General features: G+C 39.7%; 2 protein-coding genes across 2 annotated transcripts; both read right to left on the bottom strand.

The window, feature by feature from the left end:
* Positions 1-330: 330 nt before the first annotated feature.
* On the bottom strand, positions 331-8,075 carry LOC142388831 (uncharacterized). The gene is made up of 7 exons (XM_075474393.1): positions 7,947-8,075; positions 5,649-5,740; positions 4,877-5,103; positions 2,619-2,769; positions 1,798-1,957; positions 1,605-1,658; positions 331-1,482 (listed from the first exon to the last, which is right to left on the bottom strand). The coding sequence occupies exons 1-7, from the start codon at positions 8,068-8,070 to the stop codon at positions 1,229-1,231; spliced, it is 1,062 nt and encodes a 353-aa protein (XP_075330508.1). The 5' UTR covers positions 8,071-8,075; the 3' UTR covers positions 331-1,228.
* A 1,182-nt stretch (positions 8,076-9,257) lies between these two features.
* LOC142388684 (uncharacterized) lies at positions 9,258-19,387 on the bottom strand. The gene is made up of 12 exons (XM_075474230.1): positions 19,332-19,387; positions 19,206-19,238; positions 18,502-18,544; positions 17,166-17,227; positions 16,021-16,134; positions 14,994-15,185; positions 13,759-13,872; positions 12,732-12,923; positions 11,497-11,610; positions 10,471-10,662; positions 10,019-10,032; positions 9,258-9,368 (listed from the first exon to the last, which is right to left on the bottom strand). Exons 1-12 carry the CDS (start codon positions 19,363-19,365, stop codon positions 9,258-9,260), a joined length of 1,215 nt encoding a protein of 404 aa, XP_075330345.1. The 5' UTR covers positions 19,366-19,387.
* Positions 19,388-22,694: the final 3,307 nt, after the last annotated feature.

Genomic DNA, 22,694 nt, shown 5'->3' with positions numbered 1-22,694 from the left:
GGTGGTTGATACAAGGTTTTAAAGGAAGTGAGTCAGGAGAAAACTCTATCAAGAGTTGCGGAAACAAATACTTTTGGACTGTGAGAGGACACCAGAACACCCAGAGAGCCAAGCATGCACTGGCAGAGCACGCCAATTCCACCCATAAAGATCCCAGCTAAGATTTAAGCCAGGAACATTCTTACAGTAAAGTAACCAACCCCCACACCCCATGCAGCCAGAGAATAGCAACCTATGTGTTATAAATGAAGAATTTATTTTAGAAGACACATACGCTTTAATTGTAGAATTGAATTCTAATTGTATTCTTTATTCAAAACTTTGTCTTATAAAGTGCACAGCCTTCCATTCTGTCCAGTCTTACATTCAAAATAAACATGCTATGTAAAATAACATATTGTCAGACACGCAAGAGATATTCAGCATCATGACATTCAGCAACAACATTCAGTTGCTTCTGATCGTTCACATATATACAGAGTAAAGGAATGAACGGTAAAACAAATGAAGATATGACGCCATTTCCAACACCGCTGCATGTGCTACAGTGCAGAAATCACATTTAAATGAAAAACAAATGCAGTAACTGTTTGTTACAGAGAAACATAAATCCTAAGCATAAAGCCATGTATTTGAACGGGGTTTTGGATCAGCATATTCAAATCCTAGCTTCAGGTTTGAAAACCTTAGTATTTATTAGCTTCATCAATTAAATAAAATTAATTGACATTAAAATATTCAAAGTTTGGTATGAGTGCAATCCATGCAATTATCAAAGTCGCATTAAATAAATTATGAAAAAAAAGCTTATGAAGACATTCTTCCAATATTTTTCATAGCATTTCCTACAAAGAGATTGTCGTCTTTTCAATCCAAACTTTCAGGAGCTTCAACAGAACTTCAGTTTTATAGCTGTAGCATTTGTCATACTTTCTTAATCAATTCTATATGTAAACTTGGATGAGAGCACGGTGAACTATGTAGGATTTATTACACTAGTGAGTACTTTCTGTAGTAACAAGTTGTTTGAGTGAGTTACAAACGTCAGTTCTTGATAAAGTCAAGAAGAGCAAAATAACACATGAAGTAAAACACTGAGTAATTAATGATAGTGTTATTAGTAATGTAAATAGTTATTCAAATGTAATAAGTAAGTATGTCAATGAGTATTTGTTGAAAGTAATGACTGACTGACCGAATACATAAGAACAAACCAACCAGCGATGACCTACTGAGAACACTTGGACAGAATAAAATGGATAGACTGGAGAACAGAGTCATGGTTGAAGCCAGTGAAGATGGTAACTTCATCGAAGAAGTATGTCTTTCCAGGGGTCAGTATAAGGTAGCTGCAATAATCAGGAGTTTTCAGGATGAAAGTTGAGGGCCAATGTTTCACTCTGACATTTCCTCCTTGGATTTCCAACACACTGCTGAACACTGTGCTGCTCAGAGACACACTTTCCACGACCCCGATGTGAACTAAACAAGGACATAAACACACAAACAAAGTTACAAAGACACCCGTGTTCATTGACAGTGCTTCCCCCAAAGTTCACAGAAAATAAATAAGTGAAATAAAAAATCGCAAACAGCTATCTTACATTTCTCGCAAAGTCTCGTTTTATTCACGTTGACCAATGATAGAACCCTGGATTCTGACAAAAACAAACCAACAAACAAAAGAATAATTGGACATGTTGGGATTATTGAGGAGCTAGACTTTGAAATCTGGTTAAAATGACTAGAAACTCAATTGTTAGTTTGTGATGTGACGTCTACGTAGACACAACTAACCTGTAATGTTGGATTTAGTTTTTCCTGTTGGGTGCACAGGACTCAGTCTGCCTGAGCAGCACGACCACAAAGACGTATTGTAGTAGTCCTGACCACAGCACTGGAATCCTTTCTTGGTACCGTAGAGTAACTCTTTGCCTTCACTTTTGCAGCAAATCTCCTGCATATGAAGCAAATATTTGGTATATTTATGATGATGATTTACAGTTTTACACTTTGAATTGGATTCAAATGATATCACATTATATATCTATGACACTCATAGAAACACAGTCAGCCATCAAAATGATTCAAAACCCACGCTGAATGTTACAGTCATTTTCAAATCCTGACAGAAATAGTTATGCTTAGGTTCAGATTAGTGTGTAAGGGACTTCTTCTGTCTCAGTCTATTACAGCAAAATCAGTAAGTCCAGGGGATAATTATCTTACATCTACAAAACGACTGGGTGACCAAACACGGTTATGAAACATTTGCATTAGACATTTTTAAATGTTAAAATGCCGAACAAAAAGTTGTCTTTTGTGGCTTTTAAAAATGTGGTCTGTTTTCATTTATGCAGGCCACTTTTTATTTTAAAGCCGTGCAATAAGATTGAGCCACTGGATTTCTTTTCCCCCACTCTGTTCCCACTGTTTCATTTTTCCTTTAAAGCTTATTCTTCCTGTTGTTTCACACACATTCTGTTTAACTTATGGTGTAAACATTACAAAAGGTTTATGTAGCTCCTCTCACACTGCAACTCTACTGTATCATAACATTAGTCTCTGTGTAAGATATGCAGAAGTAATTTTGCGTTGTTGTTATTAACAAAATCTACCTTGGAGCTTTTAAGAGAGGATCCACAGCACTGACTGTCATCTCTGTCTCCTTGCAGGCTGTGTAGTGCCCCAGCACAGCATTTCTTCAATGGGTCTGAAATGTTGTAAGCTTGAGCCCCACAGCAATGAATATTTATTCCGCTTGGGTGGCTGGTTGGAAGAAGCAGAACTTGAAATTAATCAAAATTAAACAAGCAAAGGGAGATAAAGACAAATTGCCTTACATTCAAAAGGGGGTAAGTTACAAAATGCTTGTTTAAGTGAATAAAGAACACTGTATGCCAGCCTAGAAGGTAACTTATTTACGTCTTCACAGTTTACACAGCAGTGCAGTGAAGGCAGCATATCACCTCAGGGTGCCCATTCAGGACACTAATTCATTATTCAGGTTAAAGTGAAAAGGAGATACAAAGCTCAGGCTTGGAAAAAGTGGTTTTCTTTCAGAAAGGAAAGTACAAAAGTTTGTCCATGAAACAAGCTTAATTAACAATAACGATGCAATAACGTAAGTTCCAATGCACACGGCTGGATGGATTTGTTGAGAAAGAGCATGGTATTCATGTATTTCTTTTTTTACAGGTAGGTCTAATCAAGTAGGCGCACAGTCAAAACAGAAGATGCTATCACAGCAGAGAAGATAGTAAACAGGATGCATTGGGTTTCAGTGGTCCATATAATCCGCACAAGTTTGAAACACATCTTTCTCTGTCTAGCTCATTGATTCGTCTGATACACATGAGATGAATGACTCCAACAGGGAAGCTTCCTGTGGAGTTAGGTTACAGGTAACAAAAAAAGTGTCAATTATAACAGAATAACAGAAAACAAACCTCTGCATGTTTGTCTTTTCCTCTCAGAAATGTGTATATTATATATCACAATAAATCAAATGTCCTTTCAGATCTGGTGAGTGCAGTATCTAGTTTTATTCAAACTAGTGATTTTACAAAATTACAACTTTGTTGTTATCTTTTTTTGTTGGGCTTTATGTTTAAGGTATCTTTAAGAAAAGAAATATGACTATTTTTAAAACAAATGTAGACTATTAATTAGTTTTTTTTACAAGACGCAAGTAATCTTTCAAATTTCTCATGGGTTTGATTTAGATGATTTTGATGGTCAGTTTACCCTAAGAGCATACAACTTACCCACTGACTTGGATCAACTCCTTATAACCTGGGACAAATTGAGCCAAGGGCACACTTTTTTCATAAGAAGCCATATTTTTAGAATCTTTTGCTGTAGATTAACTTGAATTATTCAAATTGATCGGACACATTCTGAAATTTGGTTTGAAGCTTTCGGTTTACTTTAGCCTCATCTTATCTTGAAGACCATACAAGAAAAAAATGGCTCACTGTATCCCACTCTTCCCTATCATAGTAACACCTAACACTACAGTGCATGCCTATGCATCAGTTCAGTCTGTGCTGAAAGAGATTTATAAATGTTACAAGGTCTGAGCTACGATTACTGTGGAAAAGTTATATAGAAAAGTAACACAATGCTCATTCAGATATGACAACACCATTTTGATCTGCCATGAGATCAATAAAGCCAGTGCATGTCTGAAGGAGGCCTTACTATAAAATGGGATGGCATGTTTGTTTTTTTAGTAAGTTTACACCTTTCAATGCGTGTAGGCAAGATGATGCCTATCTTCAACCAGTCTGTTGTTGAAAAAGCAGTTTTCTTTGCAGCCATGCATCAGCTCAACAGCCTCACAGGAACTGACTAAGAGATCAATAAAAAAAAGAGACTGAGTTGCAGACTGCTCTGGAGAATTGGTTGGGTCCAGGGTGTGTCCCGTCCAAAAAAGTTCAAATATTTCTGGAATTAACTGAATGTCTCCTGTTTATATGTCTGATGTCTGCACAAACTTGAGACACATTGGTAAACCAGACATGTTTTAACAGGAGAATAATCCCAGTTAGCTGTACACTCAGACAGAAAAATGTTCCTTGGCAGGGTGGCTGGAAAATGGAAACAAAGGGGAAGCAGGGTTAGTCCAACTGCTGGAATGTCTGTCCTTTCTTCCAGACCATTTTAAATTAGCTACAGAAGATTTTTCTTTACTCCTCCTGTCTGGTTTTTATTCTCCCCTCACTTACATGGAGACACAAAAATGAATGTATGCTGTCAGATAGTACATCAAACACAAGCCAAACACTGCAAAATGCCAGTATGGATTTACTGTATTTCGTCAGCATCACGCAGACCAGCGTAAAGAAAAAATTAATTAATAAATATAGATCACCTTTGTCCATTGCAGCAGATCTCATCCTTAGGGTTGTAGAGTTGTGACCCACAGCAGTGTTTTCCAGGGGAGTCATGAAACTGAGAACCACACATGGTCCCCTTGGCTGGGTTGTAAGGATGGCCGCTCACTGAACACTGCTCGCCATCCTCTCTGTCCTTGTGCAAGGTGTTATTACAGCAGAGCACTCCAGGTTGTGCCAAACCATATGGCTCGTCTCCACAGCACTTAAATCAGAAGAAAAACACAGTAAAAATAAACATGCAAGCAGGCATAGACAGATGAACATTTAAATGAATTTACGTGAACTTACAAAAGCATAGATATTGACAGAGAATGCAGGGATAAATTAAATTCACAACGTCAAGTAACAGACAGACATTTTCATTTACAACTGAACTCAGGGACCAGAGCGGAATGGTTAGGAATGATTTTGTGAATCAAAAAGAAAACACATCCCATTAGGGTGGAGTTTTGCGCTCTCAATGCAAATCATCAGTGTTCTTTTTCTCTGACTGGGATAACTAAATTGCACTGTTGTCTTTCTCAAACTTCTATAGTTACCTGTACACTTGAAGAATTGTGTGGGGGGGTGTTCTGTATCTTTGCCAACATCCCATTGTTTTACTCAGACAAATTGAAGCCAATATGACACTGTTTGTACTACTGATACAGAGGTGGTTTTTAGTTTCACACAGAATCAGCAAAAAAGAATCAGGCAGCTGATCAGATTAGAAACTGACAAAAAAGCAGTAAATAAGTCAATAATTACCTGATCCATCCAAGGCTTCAGCCTTGACAAACGCCCATTACAGCAGATTGATTCATTGGGGTCGTACACAGTGGCCACAGCATCAGTTTGATCTAAACAGAAAGTTATGAGGGTTGGGAGGGTGGATAACAGGCGTAGCAAAATGGATAAGAAATATCAGATACTGCAGAAGATGTGGGAATGGATGATGCTGTGGGGAAAAAAATACTCACAGGAGAAATAGAGAGGATAGGTGAGGGAAAATGCAACACTTGCATATATTTGGGTGTTTACCAAAAGCTGCTGCTTTGCGCTTCGGGACAATAAGCTCTTTCATTCACACATGCAGGAGCCTGTCTATGAAGCAATTCAGTGTGATTTCATGTCTGTGAGAAATATGGCCAACTATAGTTGATCTGATAATTAAAACCCTTTTCTTTGCCCCTGAGGAGCTTTCTGACTGTATGACTGGATAAACAACTAAAAAATGTAATATTTTCCTCATGCTTTGATGTATTCGAGATCCATGTCTAAAGAAGCAGGACAAGAAAGGAGCTGATGTGCACTGTGCTGAGAAATAGCTGCTTGGGGAAGTGGTCACATGAAAGGAGGGATAGATTTACACACCCTGTTATCACGTACAGGAAAACATATTTCTAATCAAACAACCCTTATTGGAATTCATTCTGCAAACATTCCTCATCTGTATCCTCCCTAATCTTGACGTTGGAAATAACAAACAAACGGTTCACCGTCTGGAAACGTCTGAAGACAAAATACAGTAACCAAGCCCATTGGAAAAAATGTGATCGCTTTCCATTTCATTTCCTAAACTTTTTATTACCAAACTGCAGCTGTGGTTTAAAGCAAGTAGCCGACTGGTTGATGCACAATAGATGTATTTAGGATTATCTACAAAATGCATGCAGCGCTTTGGTTCAGCACTCCACCCACTCACACATGTTCCATCGTCCCCATCAAGCTCAAAAGATCGCACAACTAGATTTACTGACTTCAACCAACACCTCCCCCAGCCAACAATTAACTAAACTAAAACTACAGCTAAGGCCTAGTCGACAATTAGGGGGCCGTTTTTATGACATGGTTCAAATGTCTCTGCTATACGTTTCAGAGCCTGACAGCAGTTACTGTCGCTCGTTATATTTACTGTGAGAAGTTAGATACTTATGTTCTTGTTCAGGCACCGCTTCTTTACTTTCATACTTACTCTCTAAAGGCACACACCGTCTGGTTAATGGCCAAGTCTACTTTTCTCAATAGTTCACAGTTCCATTAAAGAAGCAAGAGATGTGCAGAGGTGGAAAAGGGTAAAGAACAGGATGTTTTTTGACTAACAGTAGGTAAAAATATCTATAAGGAAAGGATTCTCAGGACATTTGCTACTCTTCTTTGCAGTAAGAATCCTTCAAAAACAATCACACCAAAAGTACAAGATGCAATCTTAAGAAATGCCATAAAGAACCTAAAAGTAACAGCAAACATTTGCAGAAATCTCCACAAGTTGCTAATTTCTTGGTTTACGTGTCCAATAAAAACACAGAATGCTTTATGCTTTATGTTTTCGAAACACCAACTAGGTGTTCACTATATGTCAACCCTGTTGGAATAATGGTTTGAGGACTTCAACAACCTTAAATTCAGTGCATGCAGCGTTTAACTGTGGGATTCAAGTTTAACACTGTGTCGTTGCAGCTGTTTTTGTCACTTCCTTTCTTCCCCCTTCTTGAAACAGTTTTTCACATAGATAGCAATGGTCTAAGTTCACTGACTTTTTCCTGCCTGGACCATTCGGGCAGAAAAATTGTTTTCTATAGAGGCCTGAAAAACATAAACAATTTAACACTGTTAGTTTATTCAGTTGTTTTTTGTTGTAAACTAGTGTGGCTTAAATGAAGATCGTTATGTATATAATGAAAAATCTACTCAGAAATCCTGGTAATTTTGTTCTGTTTTACAAACGTGGTCAAAATGTTTGCTTCTACATTAAAATTGCATTATTCTTATCATTATGTAATATTAGGTGATTATGAATTACCTGTGCTCATTGAACTTTTTGTCACCACATGAGATATTTGGAAAAATGTATTTGCCCTTCAGAAGTTTTATGAGTCATGCGTCACTGACACGGTTGCTCAAACAATAAAAAACAAACTGACTTTGGCAGCTGTGTGGAAGAGTGAACTCTAGTTTCACTCTTATCTAGCTGTGCTATCAAGCATGTTCAAATGCTATCAAAAATGTGCTATCAAATATCAACTCTACAAAGTTCCTCTTTCAAAGACAAACATACGTTCCTACCTGGGGGACTGAGCCTAATAGGCTTTGTTTGCTCTTTCTCACAGCAGCAGCTTTCTATTGGATTGTAACACCGAGAGCCACAAATACTGGATTCCGGTCCAGTGCTGTGGACGTGCAAAGACATACTAAAATCATTACCAAAGAACTCAAACAATGCACACACAATTTTTCCATCAACATACTGTGTGGTTTAAAAATGAACTGCATTCTCTGTTGTGCATTGAAGAATTTTTTTGTGAGAGCACTTGCATAAGGGTTGTCATTAATCTGATGTTTCCCACTAGTCGTCTTGTCTTGTATTTGTTTGCCATGTGCCTAGAAACGCAGCAACGTGCAGACAAGGACAGAGAAGAAGATGGCTGTGAACCAGAAAGCATGCATGTAAGCGCTGCACTAACAAGATGTTGCTACTAAACAGTAGATTAATGTAATGGGCTATGTGATGAACTGTTGCACCAAAACTGCAGAATTTTGCTCAGGAGGTAGACCCAGCTCATCAGTTTGTATGATTAAGTGTCCTTGGACAGGACGCTGAAACATAATTGTTCATTATGTCATCCATATGTGACAGAATAAAAAAGTGTTGTATGTATTGCGTTCAAATGTGGAGTGTAAATGTGACCAAACACTACTCTGTAGCTCATTTCTTAAAACCTTTTTGAATCACTAATTAAGAACTTGTAATGTCATACAGTCTGCTAAAAGTTTTTACCTGCAGTAGTAATAGAACTGAAGCAGTTTTTTTTGTTTAATTAAAAATGAGTCATAGAAACAGCTAAACACTTTGAGAGGAAACCGCCAACAGCAATTACAAGATAATTATAGGATAAATCAAGTACAGTAATTTTTTAAACTACTGTAGGTGAACAATTCATCATAACTTGTTTATAGACAAACTGCAAATAATAATAATAAGTCATCTCAAGTTCCACATTAACTGGCGGCCTGTCCAGGGTGTACCCTGCCTCTCGCCCATTGACCGCTGGGATAGGCTCCAGCCCCCCTGCGACCCGACCGACGGATTCAGCGGTATAGATAATGGATGGATGGATGGAAGTTCCACATTATTTAATTAATTGTACTATGATGGACAAATAGTTAACAGCTAGATTGTTGACAGCTTTGACAAAAAGTTGTGCTCCTTTCAACATGACACTGTTGTGAACTTACCAGTCGGGTTGGGAAATAGGTGTCTGAAAAAAAATACAGACATTAATAAATAAAGATAAACAATAATGTAAGGCACACTTGATCTACCACTGAATGTTAGAACCCTGCGCAGGTCTACTTTATGACCTTTGTAAAAATGCATTACACTGTGATTGTGTTATTGTGGACTTCAGGAGAAACAGATCTGACCCTCAGCACATATACATCAATGGGGACTGGGTGGACAGGGTCTCCGACTTCAAGTTTCTGGACCTGCACGTAAACGATGACCTAACCTGGAAAACCAACACCACTGCGCTGATCAAGAAGGCACAGCAGTGATTCCACCTCCTGAGGGTCCTGAAAAACAACGCCCTAGCCAAGGTCCTTCTAGAGATGCTCTGTTGACAGTTTACTGGCGTAACTCGCAGCATTGTGAAGGACACAACCCACCCAGCATATCACCTGTTCCAGCTGCTACCCTCAGGGAGGTGGTACAGGACGATAAAAGCCAAAGCAAAAGGACTGAAAAGCAATACGTGTCCCAGGGCGGCTGCCATTATAAATGAACACTGAAGCGTATGCCTATTTTCACTAATCTGTGCAATATTCCACCTTCTGCAATCAATATTTTCTTTTTTTCCCATCAATATTTATTAACTGTGAACATCTGTGCAATCAAAAATATTTAAGCTATTATGCAATCAAAACCACAAAATAATTTCCAATTGTGCAATATGACATGAAAATATCTATGTATTTCAAATTCTGGAAATCGCCAGAATGTATTAAAAATAGCTGATACATGCATCTGGTTACTTTTAGGTATAATACAATCAGGCAGTTTTAATAAAGAAAAATGTGTTCCATATGCAGTAAGACAGTGAAATTACGTAAGCTGAAAATAGGAGTTGGTTTCTTACCTTTGGTTTCGCACCTGTGGACAAAGAGCAAACATTGTTTTGAATGCAAGAACTTCTAGTAAACTTAAACAAAGGAATGAAAAAGCAAACACATCTTCCATCCATGCACCATTTAGCAGCAAACGGCAATGATGATTCATCCAACATATGACTCAATTCCTCTGCCAAGTATGTTATCTGAGATCCAGCAATGCATTTGTGTCCTCTGTAAGCGAAAAGAACTTTATTAAAAAAAACTAAACGGTCTACAAGAATAAAACCTGTTGTGCTGTGGAGAGGACATATTGGGCTTCAAATTAATATGTGATTAATTGGGGGTTCATCTAATAACTTAGTTTTCTTGTGCCCTATTTATTCATCTGTTTATTATGGGTCATGCCGTACAGTGTAAGATATAAAAAAATCGTATTGTAGCCGTTCTCATACAGTGAAAAGGAGCCTGAGAATCTGACCTTCTCGTTTCTTGACGCAGCAGTCCGACTGATTGGATTGAACTAGTGTCTTTTCATGGTCCTGACAGCAGCACTCAGTTTCGGGGTCATACTGGTCATAATGACAGCACTGAGAGTTACTGGTCTTCTTCTCCAGGATTTTCTTGTTTTTTATTGGACCACAACACAGCTGCTTTTCACTGTCAATAGCCTCTGTGGAAAAGGTCAAAATGACTGTTTAAAGACACTGAAAACATGGGACTCGATTTCACCTGAGCCTTATCAACCTGTTCATCTCTCACTTTAGGCTATGACCCTGACTCTGCACACAAAGCGTGCCGCTCCTAATGCAGCAGCATATTCCTCTGTTATCAGCTGCTGCTCTCAGATGGTGTGATGTAAACAGACAATGAATCAAGTTGCGACTGTCACTGCAAAGCTGTTTGTGATATTTAAGCTGAGGGAGAATCCCTTGTTAGACTTGTGACTGACCACTTCATCGTTTCCACCCTGAGAGTGAGCGGCAGTCAGCCTCTGACAAATCCTGCACATCATGTGGTCATAGAAAATATACTACTTTCTTCCAGAAGGGTCAAATTATTGTCCAGGATCTTTGTAATATCAGACGAACCAAAAAACAGCTGCTGTTCCATATGTTTATGCATTTGGCAGATGCTTTTATCCAAAGCGACTTACACTCATATCCCAGGTAGGCAGGTAGTGTAAGGGGGTCTTGCCTAAGGACCCCTACTGGAGGTAGTATGTCTGAGGCAGCTGGGTCAGGATTCAAACCCCAGTCACCCACATGACAGGCAACAATCTTACCACAACCATATCCAGTTTCTATATCATGCACCTCTGTAGAAAAGTTTAGGACACTAAAAACCAAAACAATTCCACTTCAACAATAGCTCAGCTCTTCTAACCAACATGCATTACCAATATTGAAAAATAGAAAAATCATGATTGGAAAATGTAAATGCCTTTTGTGTGTACTGTTATATGGGTTTTTGTTCTATTCCTGACAGGCGTTTTAACTATACTCACCTTTACCACAGCACTCAGCCATAGGTGCAGGTTTGGCTACGACACTTTGGTTACAGCACATTTCATTAAGTCGATCATACGTCTGCTCTCCACAATGTTGGAACCCCTTTACACCTAAAAATTAAGAAGAATGAAGAAGATGTAAAAAACGAAGGTCATGTCAGCATACAGCCATATCAAGCCACGATGCAGACACGTTGATGCAAGTGCAGAATGGGCTATGTTTAAGTTTCTGCAGGAGAAATCCAGAGTTCAGTGAGAGGTCAAAAGTTCCACGAAAGTTTAAGTGGAGCAGCACTGATGTCAGGCAGAAGGAGATACTTTGGGAATAAGAGATGCTGAATCAAGCCCTGTTGATTGTTATGCTTGTGCTGTATAATGAGGCTAACCACTTCAGCGTTTCCACCCTGAGAGTGAGCGGTAGTCAGCCACTCCCTTTGACAAATCTTGCACATCATGTGGTCTTACAAAATATATTACTCTCTTCCAGAAGGATCGAATTATTGTCCAGGATTTTCCAGTATCAAAAGAACCAAAACACAGCGACTGTTATATGTTACGCACCTCTGTAGAAAAGATTAGAACACTCAAAAACCAAAACTATTCTCCTTCAACCATAGCTCAGCTCTTCTAACCAACATGCTGGGTTTTTTCTCACACATAGAGCACATCTTTGGGAGAAAACTTTGTTTCACTGAAATGATGGAGATGCTTGTCTGTCACCGCAGTATTGTATCTCTATAGCAGGAGTAGTGTTGATGTCTGTATCATAAAGATCAAGTCAATGCATGGACACAACATATCCAAGAAGCAGGAACTTTCTTATTCCATGTGCCATAATAACAATTGTATTTTTCAAGTCAGAAAATGAGGAAATTTACAGATGAAAATGATCCTTCGCCGTTTTCTCTTAGTACGCTGGTTTAAAAATTAGGCTCTTAATGAGATGTCAGCCAATCCCACTGTAAAAATAAGTTTAAAAAAATGAAATGTAAATAAAAATGGAAATGTTTATGTGTGCCAGTCCCACTGAAGTGGGTAGTTCCAGGCTCGGATGAAAAAAAAATGAAAAAAATGAAAATCCTGGTACAATTCTATTAATTTGTGCCGGGAACAACTATTTACTTTTTAATTTATTCATCTGTTTATTATGGGTCATGCCGTACAGTGTAAGATATAAAAAAAAATGTATTGTAGCCGTTATCACACAGTGAAAAGGAGCCTGAGAATCTGACCTTCTCGTTTCTTGACGCAGCAGTCCGACTGATTGGATTGAACTAATGTCTTTTCATGGTCCTGACAGCAGCACTCAGTTTGGGGGTCATACTGGTCATGATGACAGCACTGAGAGTTACTGGTCTTCTTCTCCAGGATTTTCTTGTTTTTTATTGGACCACAACACAGCTGCTTTTCACTGTCAATAGCCTCTGTGGAAAAGGTCAAAATGACTGTTTAAAGACACAGAAAACATGGGACTCGATTTCACCTGAGCCTTATCAACCTGTTCATCTCTCACTTTAGGCTATGACCCTGACTCTGCACACAAAGCGTGCCGCTCCTAATGCAGCAGCATATTCCTCTGTTATCAGCTGCTGCTCTCAGATTGTGTGATGTAAACAGATAATGAATCAAGTTGCGACTGTCACTGCAAAGCTGTTTGTGATATTTAAGCTGAGGGAGAATCCCTTGTTAGACTTGTGACTGACCACTTCATCGTTTCCACCCTGAGAGTGAGCGGCAGTCAGCCTCTGACAAATCCTGCACATCATGTGGTCATAGAAAATATACTACTTTCTTCCAGAAGGGTCAAATTATTGTCCAGGATCTTTGTAATATCAGAGGAACCAAAAAAACAGCTGCTGTTCCATATGTTTATGCATTTGGCAGATGCTTTTATCCAAAGCGACTTACACTCATATCCCAGGTAGGCAGGTAGTGTAAGGGGGTCTTGCCTAAGGACCTCTACTGGAGGTAGTATGTCTGAGGCAGCTGGGTCAGGATTCAAACCCCAGTCACCCACATGACAGGCAACAATCTTACCACAACCATATCCAGTTTCTATATCATGCACCTCTGTAGAAAAGTTTAGGACACTAAAAACCAAAACAATTCCACTTCAACAATAGCTCAGCTCTTCTAACCAACATGCATTACCAATATTGAAAAATAGAAAAATCATGATTGGAAAATGTAAATGCCTTTTGTGTGTACTGTTATATGGGTTTTTGTTCTATTCCTGACAGGCGTTTTAACTATACTCACCTTTACCACAGCACTCAGCCATAGGTGCAGGTTTGGCTACGACACTTTGGTTACAGCACATTTCATTAAGTCGATCATACGTCTGCTCTCCACAATGTTGGAACCCCTTTACACCTAAAAATGAAGAAGAATGAAGAAGATGTAAAAAACGAAGGTCATGTCAGCATACAGCCATATCAAGCCACGATGCAGACACGTTGATGCAAGTGCAGAATGGGCTATGTTTAAGTTTCTGCAGGAGAAATCCAGAGTTCAGTGAGAGGTCAAAAGTTCAACGAAAGTTTAAGTGGAGCAGCACTGATGTCAGGCAGAAGGAGATACTTTGGGAATAAGAGATGCTGAATCAAGCCCTGTTGATTGTTATGCTTGTGCTGTATAATGAGGCTAACCACTTCAGCGTTTCCACCCTGAGAGTGAGCGGTAGTCAGCCACTCCCTTTGACAAATCTTGTACATCATGTGGTCTTAGAAAATATATTACTCTCTTCCAGAAGGATCGAATTATTGTCCAGGATTTTCCAGTATCAAAAGAACCAAAACACTGCGACTGTTATATGTTACGCACCTCTGTAGAAAAGATCAGAACACTCAAAAACCAAAACTATTCTCCTTCAACCATAGCTCAGCTCTTCTAACCAACATGCTGGGTTTTTTCTCACACATAGAGCACATCTTTGGGAGAAAACTTTGTTTCACTGAAATGATGGAGATGCTTGTCTGTCACCGCAGTATTGTATCTCTATAGCAGGAGTAGTGTTGATGTCTGTATCATAAAGATCAAGTCAATGCATGGACACAACACATCCAAGAAGCAGGAACTTTCTTATTCCATGTGCCATAATAACAATTGTATTTTTCAAGTCAGAAAATGAGGAAATTTACAGATGAAAATGATCCTTTGCTGTTTTCTCTTAGTACGCTGGTTTAAAAATTAGGCTCTTAATGAGATGTCAGCCAATCCCACTGTAAAAATAAGTTTAAAAAAATGAAATATAAATAAAAATGGAAATGTTTATGTGTGCCAGTCCCACTGAAGTGGATAGTTCCAGGCTCAGATGAAAAAAAAAATGAAAAAAATGAAAATCCTGGTACAATTCTATTAATTTGTGCCGGGAACAACTATTTACTTTTTAATTTATTCATCTGTTTATTATGGGTCTTGCCGTACAGTGTAAGATATAAAAAAATCGTATTGTAGCCGTTATCACACAGTGAAAAGGAGCCTGAGAATCTGACCTTCTCGTTTCTTGACGCAGCAGTCCGACTGATTGGATTGAACTGCTGTCGTTTTATGGTCCTGACAGCAGCACTCAGTTTGGGGGTCATACTGGTCATGATGACAGCACTGAGAGTTACTGGTCTTCTTCTCCAGGATTTTCTTGTTTTTTGTTGGACCACAACACAGCTGCTTTTCACTGTCAATAGCCTCTGTGGAAAAGGTCAAAATGACTGTTTAAAGACACTGAAAACATGGGACTCGATTTCACCTGAGCCTTATCAACCTGTTCATCTCTCACTTTAGGCTATGACCCTGACTCTGCACACAAAGCGTGCCGCTCCTAATGCAGCAGCATATTCCTCTGTTATCAGCTGCTGCTCTCAGATTGTGTGATGTAAACAGATAATGAATCAAGTTGCGACTGTCACTGCAAAGCTGTTTGTGATATTTAAGCTGAGGGAGAATCCCTTGTTAGACTTGTGACTGACCACTTCATCGTTTCCACCCTGAGAGTGAGCGGCAGTCAGCCTCTGACAAATCCTGCACATCGTGTGGTCATAGAAAATATATTACTTTCTTCCAGAAGGGTCAAATTATTGTCCAGGATCTTTGTAATATCAGAGGAACCAAAAAAACAGCTGCTGTTCCATATGTTTATGCATTTGGCAGACGCTTTTATCCAAAGCGACTTACACTCATATCCCAGGTAGGCAGGTAGTGTAAGGGGGTCTTGCCTAAGGACCCCTACTGGAGGTAGTATGTCTGAGGCAGCTGGGTCAGGATTCAAACCCCAGTCACCCACATGACAGGCAACAATCTTACCACAACCATATCCAGTTTCTATATCATGCACCTCTGTAGAAAAGTTTAGGACACTAAAAACCAAAACAATTCCACTTCAACAATAGCTCAGCTCTTCTAACCAACATGCATTACCAATATTGAAAAATAGAAAAATCATGATTGGAAAATGTAAATGCTTTTTGTGTGTACTGTTATATGGGTTTTTGTTCTATTCCTGACAGGCGTTTTAACTATACTCACCTTTACCACAGCACTCAGCCATAGGTGCAGGTTTGGCTACGACACTTTGGTTACAGCACATTTCATTAAGTCGATCATATGTCTGCTCTCCACAATGTTGGAACCCCTTTACACCTAAAAACGGCAGTAAAAACGAAGGTCATGTCATCATACAGACATATTAAGCCACGGTGCAGACACGTTGATGCAAGTGCAGAATGGGCTATGTTTAAGTTTCTGCAGGAGAAATCCAGAGTTCAGTGAGAGGTCAAAAGTTCCACGAAAGTTTAAGTGGAGCAGCACTGATGTCAGGCAGAAGGAGATACTTTGGGAATAAGAGATGCTGAATCAAGCCCTGTTGATTGTTATGCTTGTGCTGTATGACGTAACAAGGAACTTTAGCATGTTGCAACTCATGATAAAACCTACAAGGCAAACTATATGTGAACTTGTAGGTTAACATAGAGGACAATTTCTATGAAAAACCCAACAACAGCAGGTTTCACTAAAATGAATGAAACATCAAAACAGACGTACACCAGATGATTTTTTTTTCTTTTATCCGCTTTAGAAACCCTGACCATCTTTATTACTGCTTTGACTGAAAGCATGGGATCCATAAGGCTTCAGTAAATAGGTTAATAATCATCCACAACCAAATAATAAATAAATATACAAGTCTAAGTCTCAACATCTCATGAAAACATTTATATTTTGAGAAGGAGAGACATTTTTTTTGGAATTTGCTTTTTTCTTTGACTGTTCATTACAGTGACAGGTTTGACAGACACAAAAACGTAGATTAATTCTTATTCTATGATTTTAAGCTTGATTGTTTCGAGAAAGTACAAACTGTACAGTATATGTCGTCTTTTGCAAGATACTTACAGTTCATTAGAAATCTGCACAAACTGAATAATGGGATCTGAATTTCAGTGATGTGTTGGCTTTATGAAGTGTGGAACAAGCGGCACAGTGGTGTGAAGGCTGAGGTAAGATGGAATCTTTATTGTATTATCAAAATATTTCATTTCCATCCCATAGAACAGATTCTCGCTGTTCCATTGTAAAAATTACAAAGAAGAAAAATCAGTGATTATCATGTTGTATTTTACAGCAACTGGCTCATTCGGGATTTGAAAGACACTTTTAACAGCGGAACATACCACACTGAATCTTGGGGCGTCTCGTTTGGGGAATTTCCCTCATGAGTCCATGGTTGTAGTTTCTGCAAAATGCGGTGAATACAATCCTGGGTGTTAGCGACAATACATTTTTGTGTTTCACAGACATCATAGAAATTGCTTTAAAAATACCTGATTTAAAAAGGATCGCTGCCTCCCAAAAGTCCCATGGTACCGCTATCTGTTGTTATACTGCCCTCTAACGGACTCATTCAGTCATTCATTTTTCACACCTGCCGAAAACACTTTTCACGAGAATAATATAATGAAGGCTCCAATAATTTGTTAACTGCAGTTACCAATGCAAAAGCAGTGGCTCCACTTCACTTTGACATGAACTGAGTCCCTTTGGCGTCTTAATCGTGCAAATCAAATCACGCTCCCACACATCCGCTCTCCTCCGCTCCAGATGTTTCAGTCACAAATTGAGCAGAAGTACGCGGCTCCTTGTGGGGATTTGTCTGTTATCAGCCGCTGGCGGTGTGATGCAAGCGGAATCATGAATCATAGACCTAGAATCACGTTTCTCCTGGTGCTACAAAGCTGTTCGTAACATTTAAACTGACGGGTGATATCATCTCAGACTCGCGGCTGACAGCTGCGACTGATGCCTCTGATGCAGGTGTTTCATCAAACAAAGCACTGGCCTCAGTCGGATGCTAAAGTTTGTCGGTCACTCTTGGCTGAAAACTGCCGCTATAGTAGCCTAAACTATCCTAGACAAAGCTTTGGTGAAAAAATACCAAAAAAAGTAACTACTGCACACACGTGTTCAACTAAACAAATAATAAGTATGTCATTGGAAACGTATCAACTGCCGAGATCAGAAGGCAATATTTCGGATGTCAATAAGTCATTCATTTATTGGCATTCAGCAAACGAAGCACCTTAGGTGATTGCTGACAATACTAAAACTGATTTAAGAACTGATGCAACCTGAAACGATCGCAGTGAATGGAAAACACCGAGCAGGTAGCTATTATCAGAAGTCTCCGAGAGGAAAATAAACAATAGGGCACATAAATAACTCAACGTGTTAGGACTAAACTTCTGGGCAGGGCTTGGGAAAAAAAATAATCTAAAATAAATATAGCCTTCAATTTGCCTGACCATAGATGGAGCCAGACATGTGACGTGTTCTGATGACTCAAGACTGACGCCGTTTCAGAGGGAATTTTTCCAGCCTACAACGCTCAGTTTGATATTCAAAGACAAGCTCAAATTCTCCCTCTTAACAACACACACACACACACACACGTGCGCGCGCATACGCAGGCACGCACACACACAGGTAGAGAGGGGAAAGGGGAAAACTCACCTGGGGTCTCGAGAAGGGGCTGCATTGGCTCCTGAGGGGGGACCTGTTAACAAACACAAGGTCCAAATGAGTCACTGGTCATACAGTTGCGGTAACACTGCCAATGAATACCCGCCCTCGTGCTCCTGCTCCTGGAGATGAGTAATTAGAGAACAAGATTATCAGTAAAATAAACTCATAAACGCAGCTTAGGAAAGCATTTACCACTTATTGATCAGTTAACCAAAATATCAAGTGAGAAGTCCATCAATCAATGGATTGATTGTTAATAGCAAAGTACTTCCCTGATAATTAATAAAGGAGGATTTCTCACTTGATATTAATGAGCTACATAAGAACAGATTGAGCGATACCACATTATCATTCAAATTGCGATCCTTAGGTAATGATTAGTTCATGAATATTTTCTTACTGGTGACACTGATCTGTCTCTTCATCAGAATGCTGGATTAAATCTGAACCAGGGGGTGAACAGCTCCAAGTTAAAACCAACTCATGCATGGCTTATTACTTAAAAAGTCTACCCTCATTAATGACATATATAGTACCGAGAAGCTTCTACATAAAGTAGTTCTGCATTGCATCATTATCTTCAAGTCATCTAAACATTGTTTTGAGTACTTACTGAAGCACCTGTGCATTACTCTCTTGTTCTTCATTCTGATAAGTAAGAGACAACAAAGAAAGCTTAGCAGACTACTCACCAAAAGCAATGATTAAAGCACAAAGCATCCAAGCTGAAAGAAAATAAGCAGAAGTGTCATTATTTAGTGATATCAGTGTCACTGATCATTAAAAGACAGTTCTGCAAAGGTGCGCCCTTTGACTACCTAAATCGTGGAGCGTCACCATCTTCAAGCGCATCTGACAGCTTGCTGTTCTGTGTGCATTCAAATGAGGAGACTCGTTTGTCCTCTTAAATGGGCCCCACCTCTCATGTGGTATCAACTAAAAATCTAACATTTATAAACAAGGTGTCTCTATGAGCATATCGTTGTAAGCATCTTCCCACAGAACACGTTCAGTAACTTTTTTTTTCTTTCTTTCTATTTGTTGGTTTGTTTGGCTTTCAGGCTGTGGGCATGCGGGACGTGATTCACACAGTTATCACTTGATGATGTAAATACAGTTTATAAAGGTTTCCCTATAATCAGCCCGTGCCCTTTCCCACTTTGGTAAATAAACATAATTCGATGCGGGCTCATCAGCTTCCTTTGTTCGTTGACAATTAGAGCCGATTCCACCACTAATGATCCGTTTTTACGCAGTAGAATTTCTTTCATCATAATGTCGTCACTGGTGTTTTTGGTTTTATAATATTGTTGTAGCCCCTACTGCAATTAATTGTGAGGTATTGATTCACTACCTTATCAACCCTGTTTCAATTGACGACACTAGTTTTGATTAGTCGTGTCATGCTTCTTTGTTTGCCGCTCCTTAAAGGACTTATGAAACGAATTTTAATTGTTGGAATTTCACAGTTTTTGCTGCTGATTCTAAAGGTTCCAAGCCTTGCGATTAAAATGAGATATTGTCTGGATAATAATTTATCTGGGAAGTCATGTTAAAACGGGCTCAAAAGGAGCCACATTTTGTCTTTTTGTGCGAATTCATTTTTTTATGCGTGACGTCATAGGGTTGACACAGAAGTTCTGGTAGTCTAACTGTAATGGCGGCGTCTATGGCTAAGACATCAAAGCACGGTGGAAAATATTGTGTTGCTCGGCCAAATGGTGTTAGTTGCAAAAATAGCAGCTTCACTGAAGGCATCTCTCTGCACATGTTTCCCAAACTAAAAAATACTGGAACTGAGGCTGACAAGGAGAAGGCAAAGACAAGAGCACGGTGGATCGTATCACTGCCTGCTGCCGCCTGCCGATAGCTGCACCTGTTACGGTGTTTGCTGCTCGGAAGCAGCAACACCAAACACATATCCAGCTACAATTTGGCGACGTTGTGAGTGGCCGGCCGTCTACCTCAGCTAGCTTTTTTTGTGTTTTGTCATGTTTTTATCGTTTTCATCACTATGATCGCCTGAGTCTCTTGAAAATCAGAGATTCTGTGGACATAATATCGATCACGTCAACGATCAGACAAAGCCACCGCCACCTGTTTTGGCGTCTGTGCCCTCTTACCTATGGCATCTACCTGGTCGGTTGCCACGCAACAGCCGTCGCAGAAGACGTGGATAGAGACGTGGAGTAATATGCCGGCTGAAAGCCCACCTGGCTTTGCCCTCCACCAACAACGCTCGCTGCTGTCTGGTCTCTCCAGTGATTGCGCCGGCTACGACATCCGAGGCTCCGTGGATCAGTCCTACCGATGGCTGCTGTCAGTCGTGCCGAGGCCGGGTGCCCATCTCCCTGCCGCCAACCCGTGAGGATCCGCAGATGGGGCCGCGCACTGGAGGATTTCCGACCCGTTAACCACGCCATTGTTTATTAAGCTTACATTAAAACCATGTTATTATCACATTCGTTTTTTGTGGCAGGATTTCAAAGTGCCCCTTCGTTAGGTTTCAACGTGTCAAAGACAGCGCAGCAGAATGCCATATCTGCGAAACCGGCATGTTCAAATCTTTTCCAGTTTACCACAGCAAACATACACTATTGTGTCATTTGATTGATAGCATCTTAATAATAATCAGCGTGTAGTAGGAGCGATGGCTGTTTTGTGCCCGCCGACCCTGTGCCGAAAATGGTAACTTTCTTTAATTTCCATTACCCATATGGGAGGTGCAGAGAGCCTCTACAATATAGATATTAAATCGATTTGTGTGGCTTAAATTCAACGAAAGTTTTTCCACATAATGTTAGAGGTGTGTTCTTTCGACCTGCTGATGTTTGTATCAGAATTTTGGTTCCTTTATGAGATATAGGTCCATCAAATGTATGTTGTTTTCGCAGCCAGCCATAGGCTACTAGCAAATAAGGGAGTCAACCCTATGACGTCACGGTCACGTGGCCAATTTCGCACCAAAGGCCACATAATTCACACTTTTAAATGGCCGTTTTAACAAGTTATGCCCGGAAAATTTAGTTCAAGTTGGATTGATGGTTTTAGAAAAAGACAAAAATTTCATTTGAATGATAGATGAACATTCGTTTCAGTTCATCTTTAACTTGGTGCTCAGGACTCCAAAGTCAGGAGTCACAGCTCGGTCCTCCGTGGGTCTGCTGTTCCCATATCTGCTTATCCACTGGGGATAAAAGCATAAAGTTATCTAAGTAGCCTATTATTCAAAGTGGTGATACAAATGAAGACAATTGACAATCCCGAATTGTACGCACCACATCCACAGTATCTCTGCAGACAAGATCCGCGTGGCTTGGGAAAATAAATGAAAAAGTATCCAATTGAAGTATATTTTATTTGTGTTAGTTCGTTTTTTTTATTGTAGTTCTAAATTGGAAGATTATTGTGATCTTGATATATTAAAATAAAATTGTAGCTTATTATTTTTCAACACTCAAAATATGCGTCACACTCGCCGAAAGCCGGTATATGCCCGCCAAAACTCTGCATTTATCGAGACTTACAACCCTAGATCAAGCAATGGCGTAGCCACGGGTGTGCCGGTGCGCCACCCAAAGAGGCAGCTGGCCCACCCAAAAAATAGCCTTCAGACGATGCGTTGCTTCACCTGCACCTGGCAACCTGGCGTAGCGTTATTTCTAATGAAATAATAAATGCTTGCTTGTCTTGTCCTTTAAATTGAGAGCTGCGCAGTGCCCACAGGTAAGCGGCAATACCGTTGTGTTATTTACTCTGCTGCTAAGCCCAATAGCTGTGTTCAGATGGTTAAATAACTTTGTTGATCATGCGTAATGTGGATACGTTATGGCTCAGAGAGAATGCATGAGTACGTGCATGAGTGTGTTATATTTCACTATCATCTCACTGGGCACGCAGTGTGTGTGTTGTGTTTTTGCGGTGTTTTTTGAGAACACAAAGTGTGCTTTTTGTATTACTTTATTATTGATTTATTTGAGAGCACGTCATATGTGTGAATGTTTAGACCTGCTGTGAACCACTGTTGACTATCACTGATGAGATCTACACATGTGTGGATATGTTTTATGTTAATAATGTTGAGTTCGGGGCGGTCGGTGGTGTAGTGGGTTAAGCAGCCGCCCCATGTACTGAGGCTTCAGTCAACGCTGCAGCTGGCCCCGGTTCGAGTCCCGCACCGA

Source organism: Odontesthes bonariensis, chromosome 9, assembly GCF_027942865.1.
Source record: "Odontesthes bonariensis isolate fOdoBon6 chromosome 9, fOdoBon6.hap1, whole genome shotgun sequence".
NCBI lineage: Eukaryota > Metazoa > Chordata > Actinopteri > Atheriniformes > Atherinopsidae > Odontesthes > Odontesthes bonariensis.
This window is presented reverse-complemented; position numbering and strand designations above follow the sequence as displayed.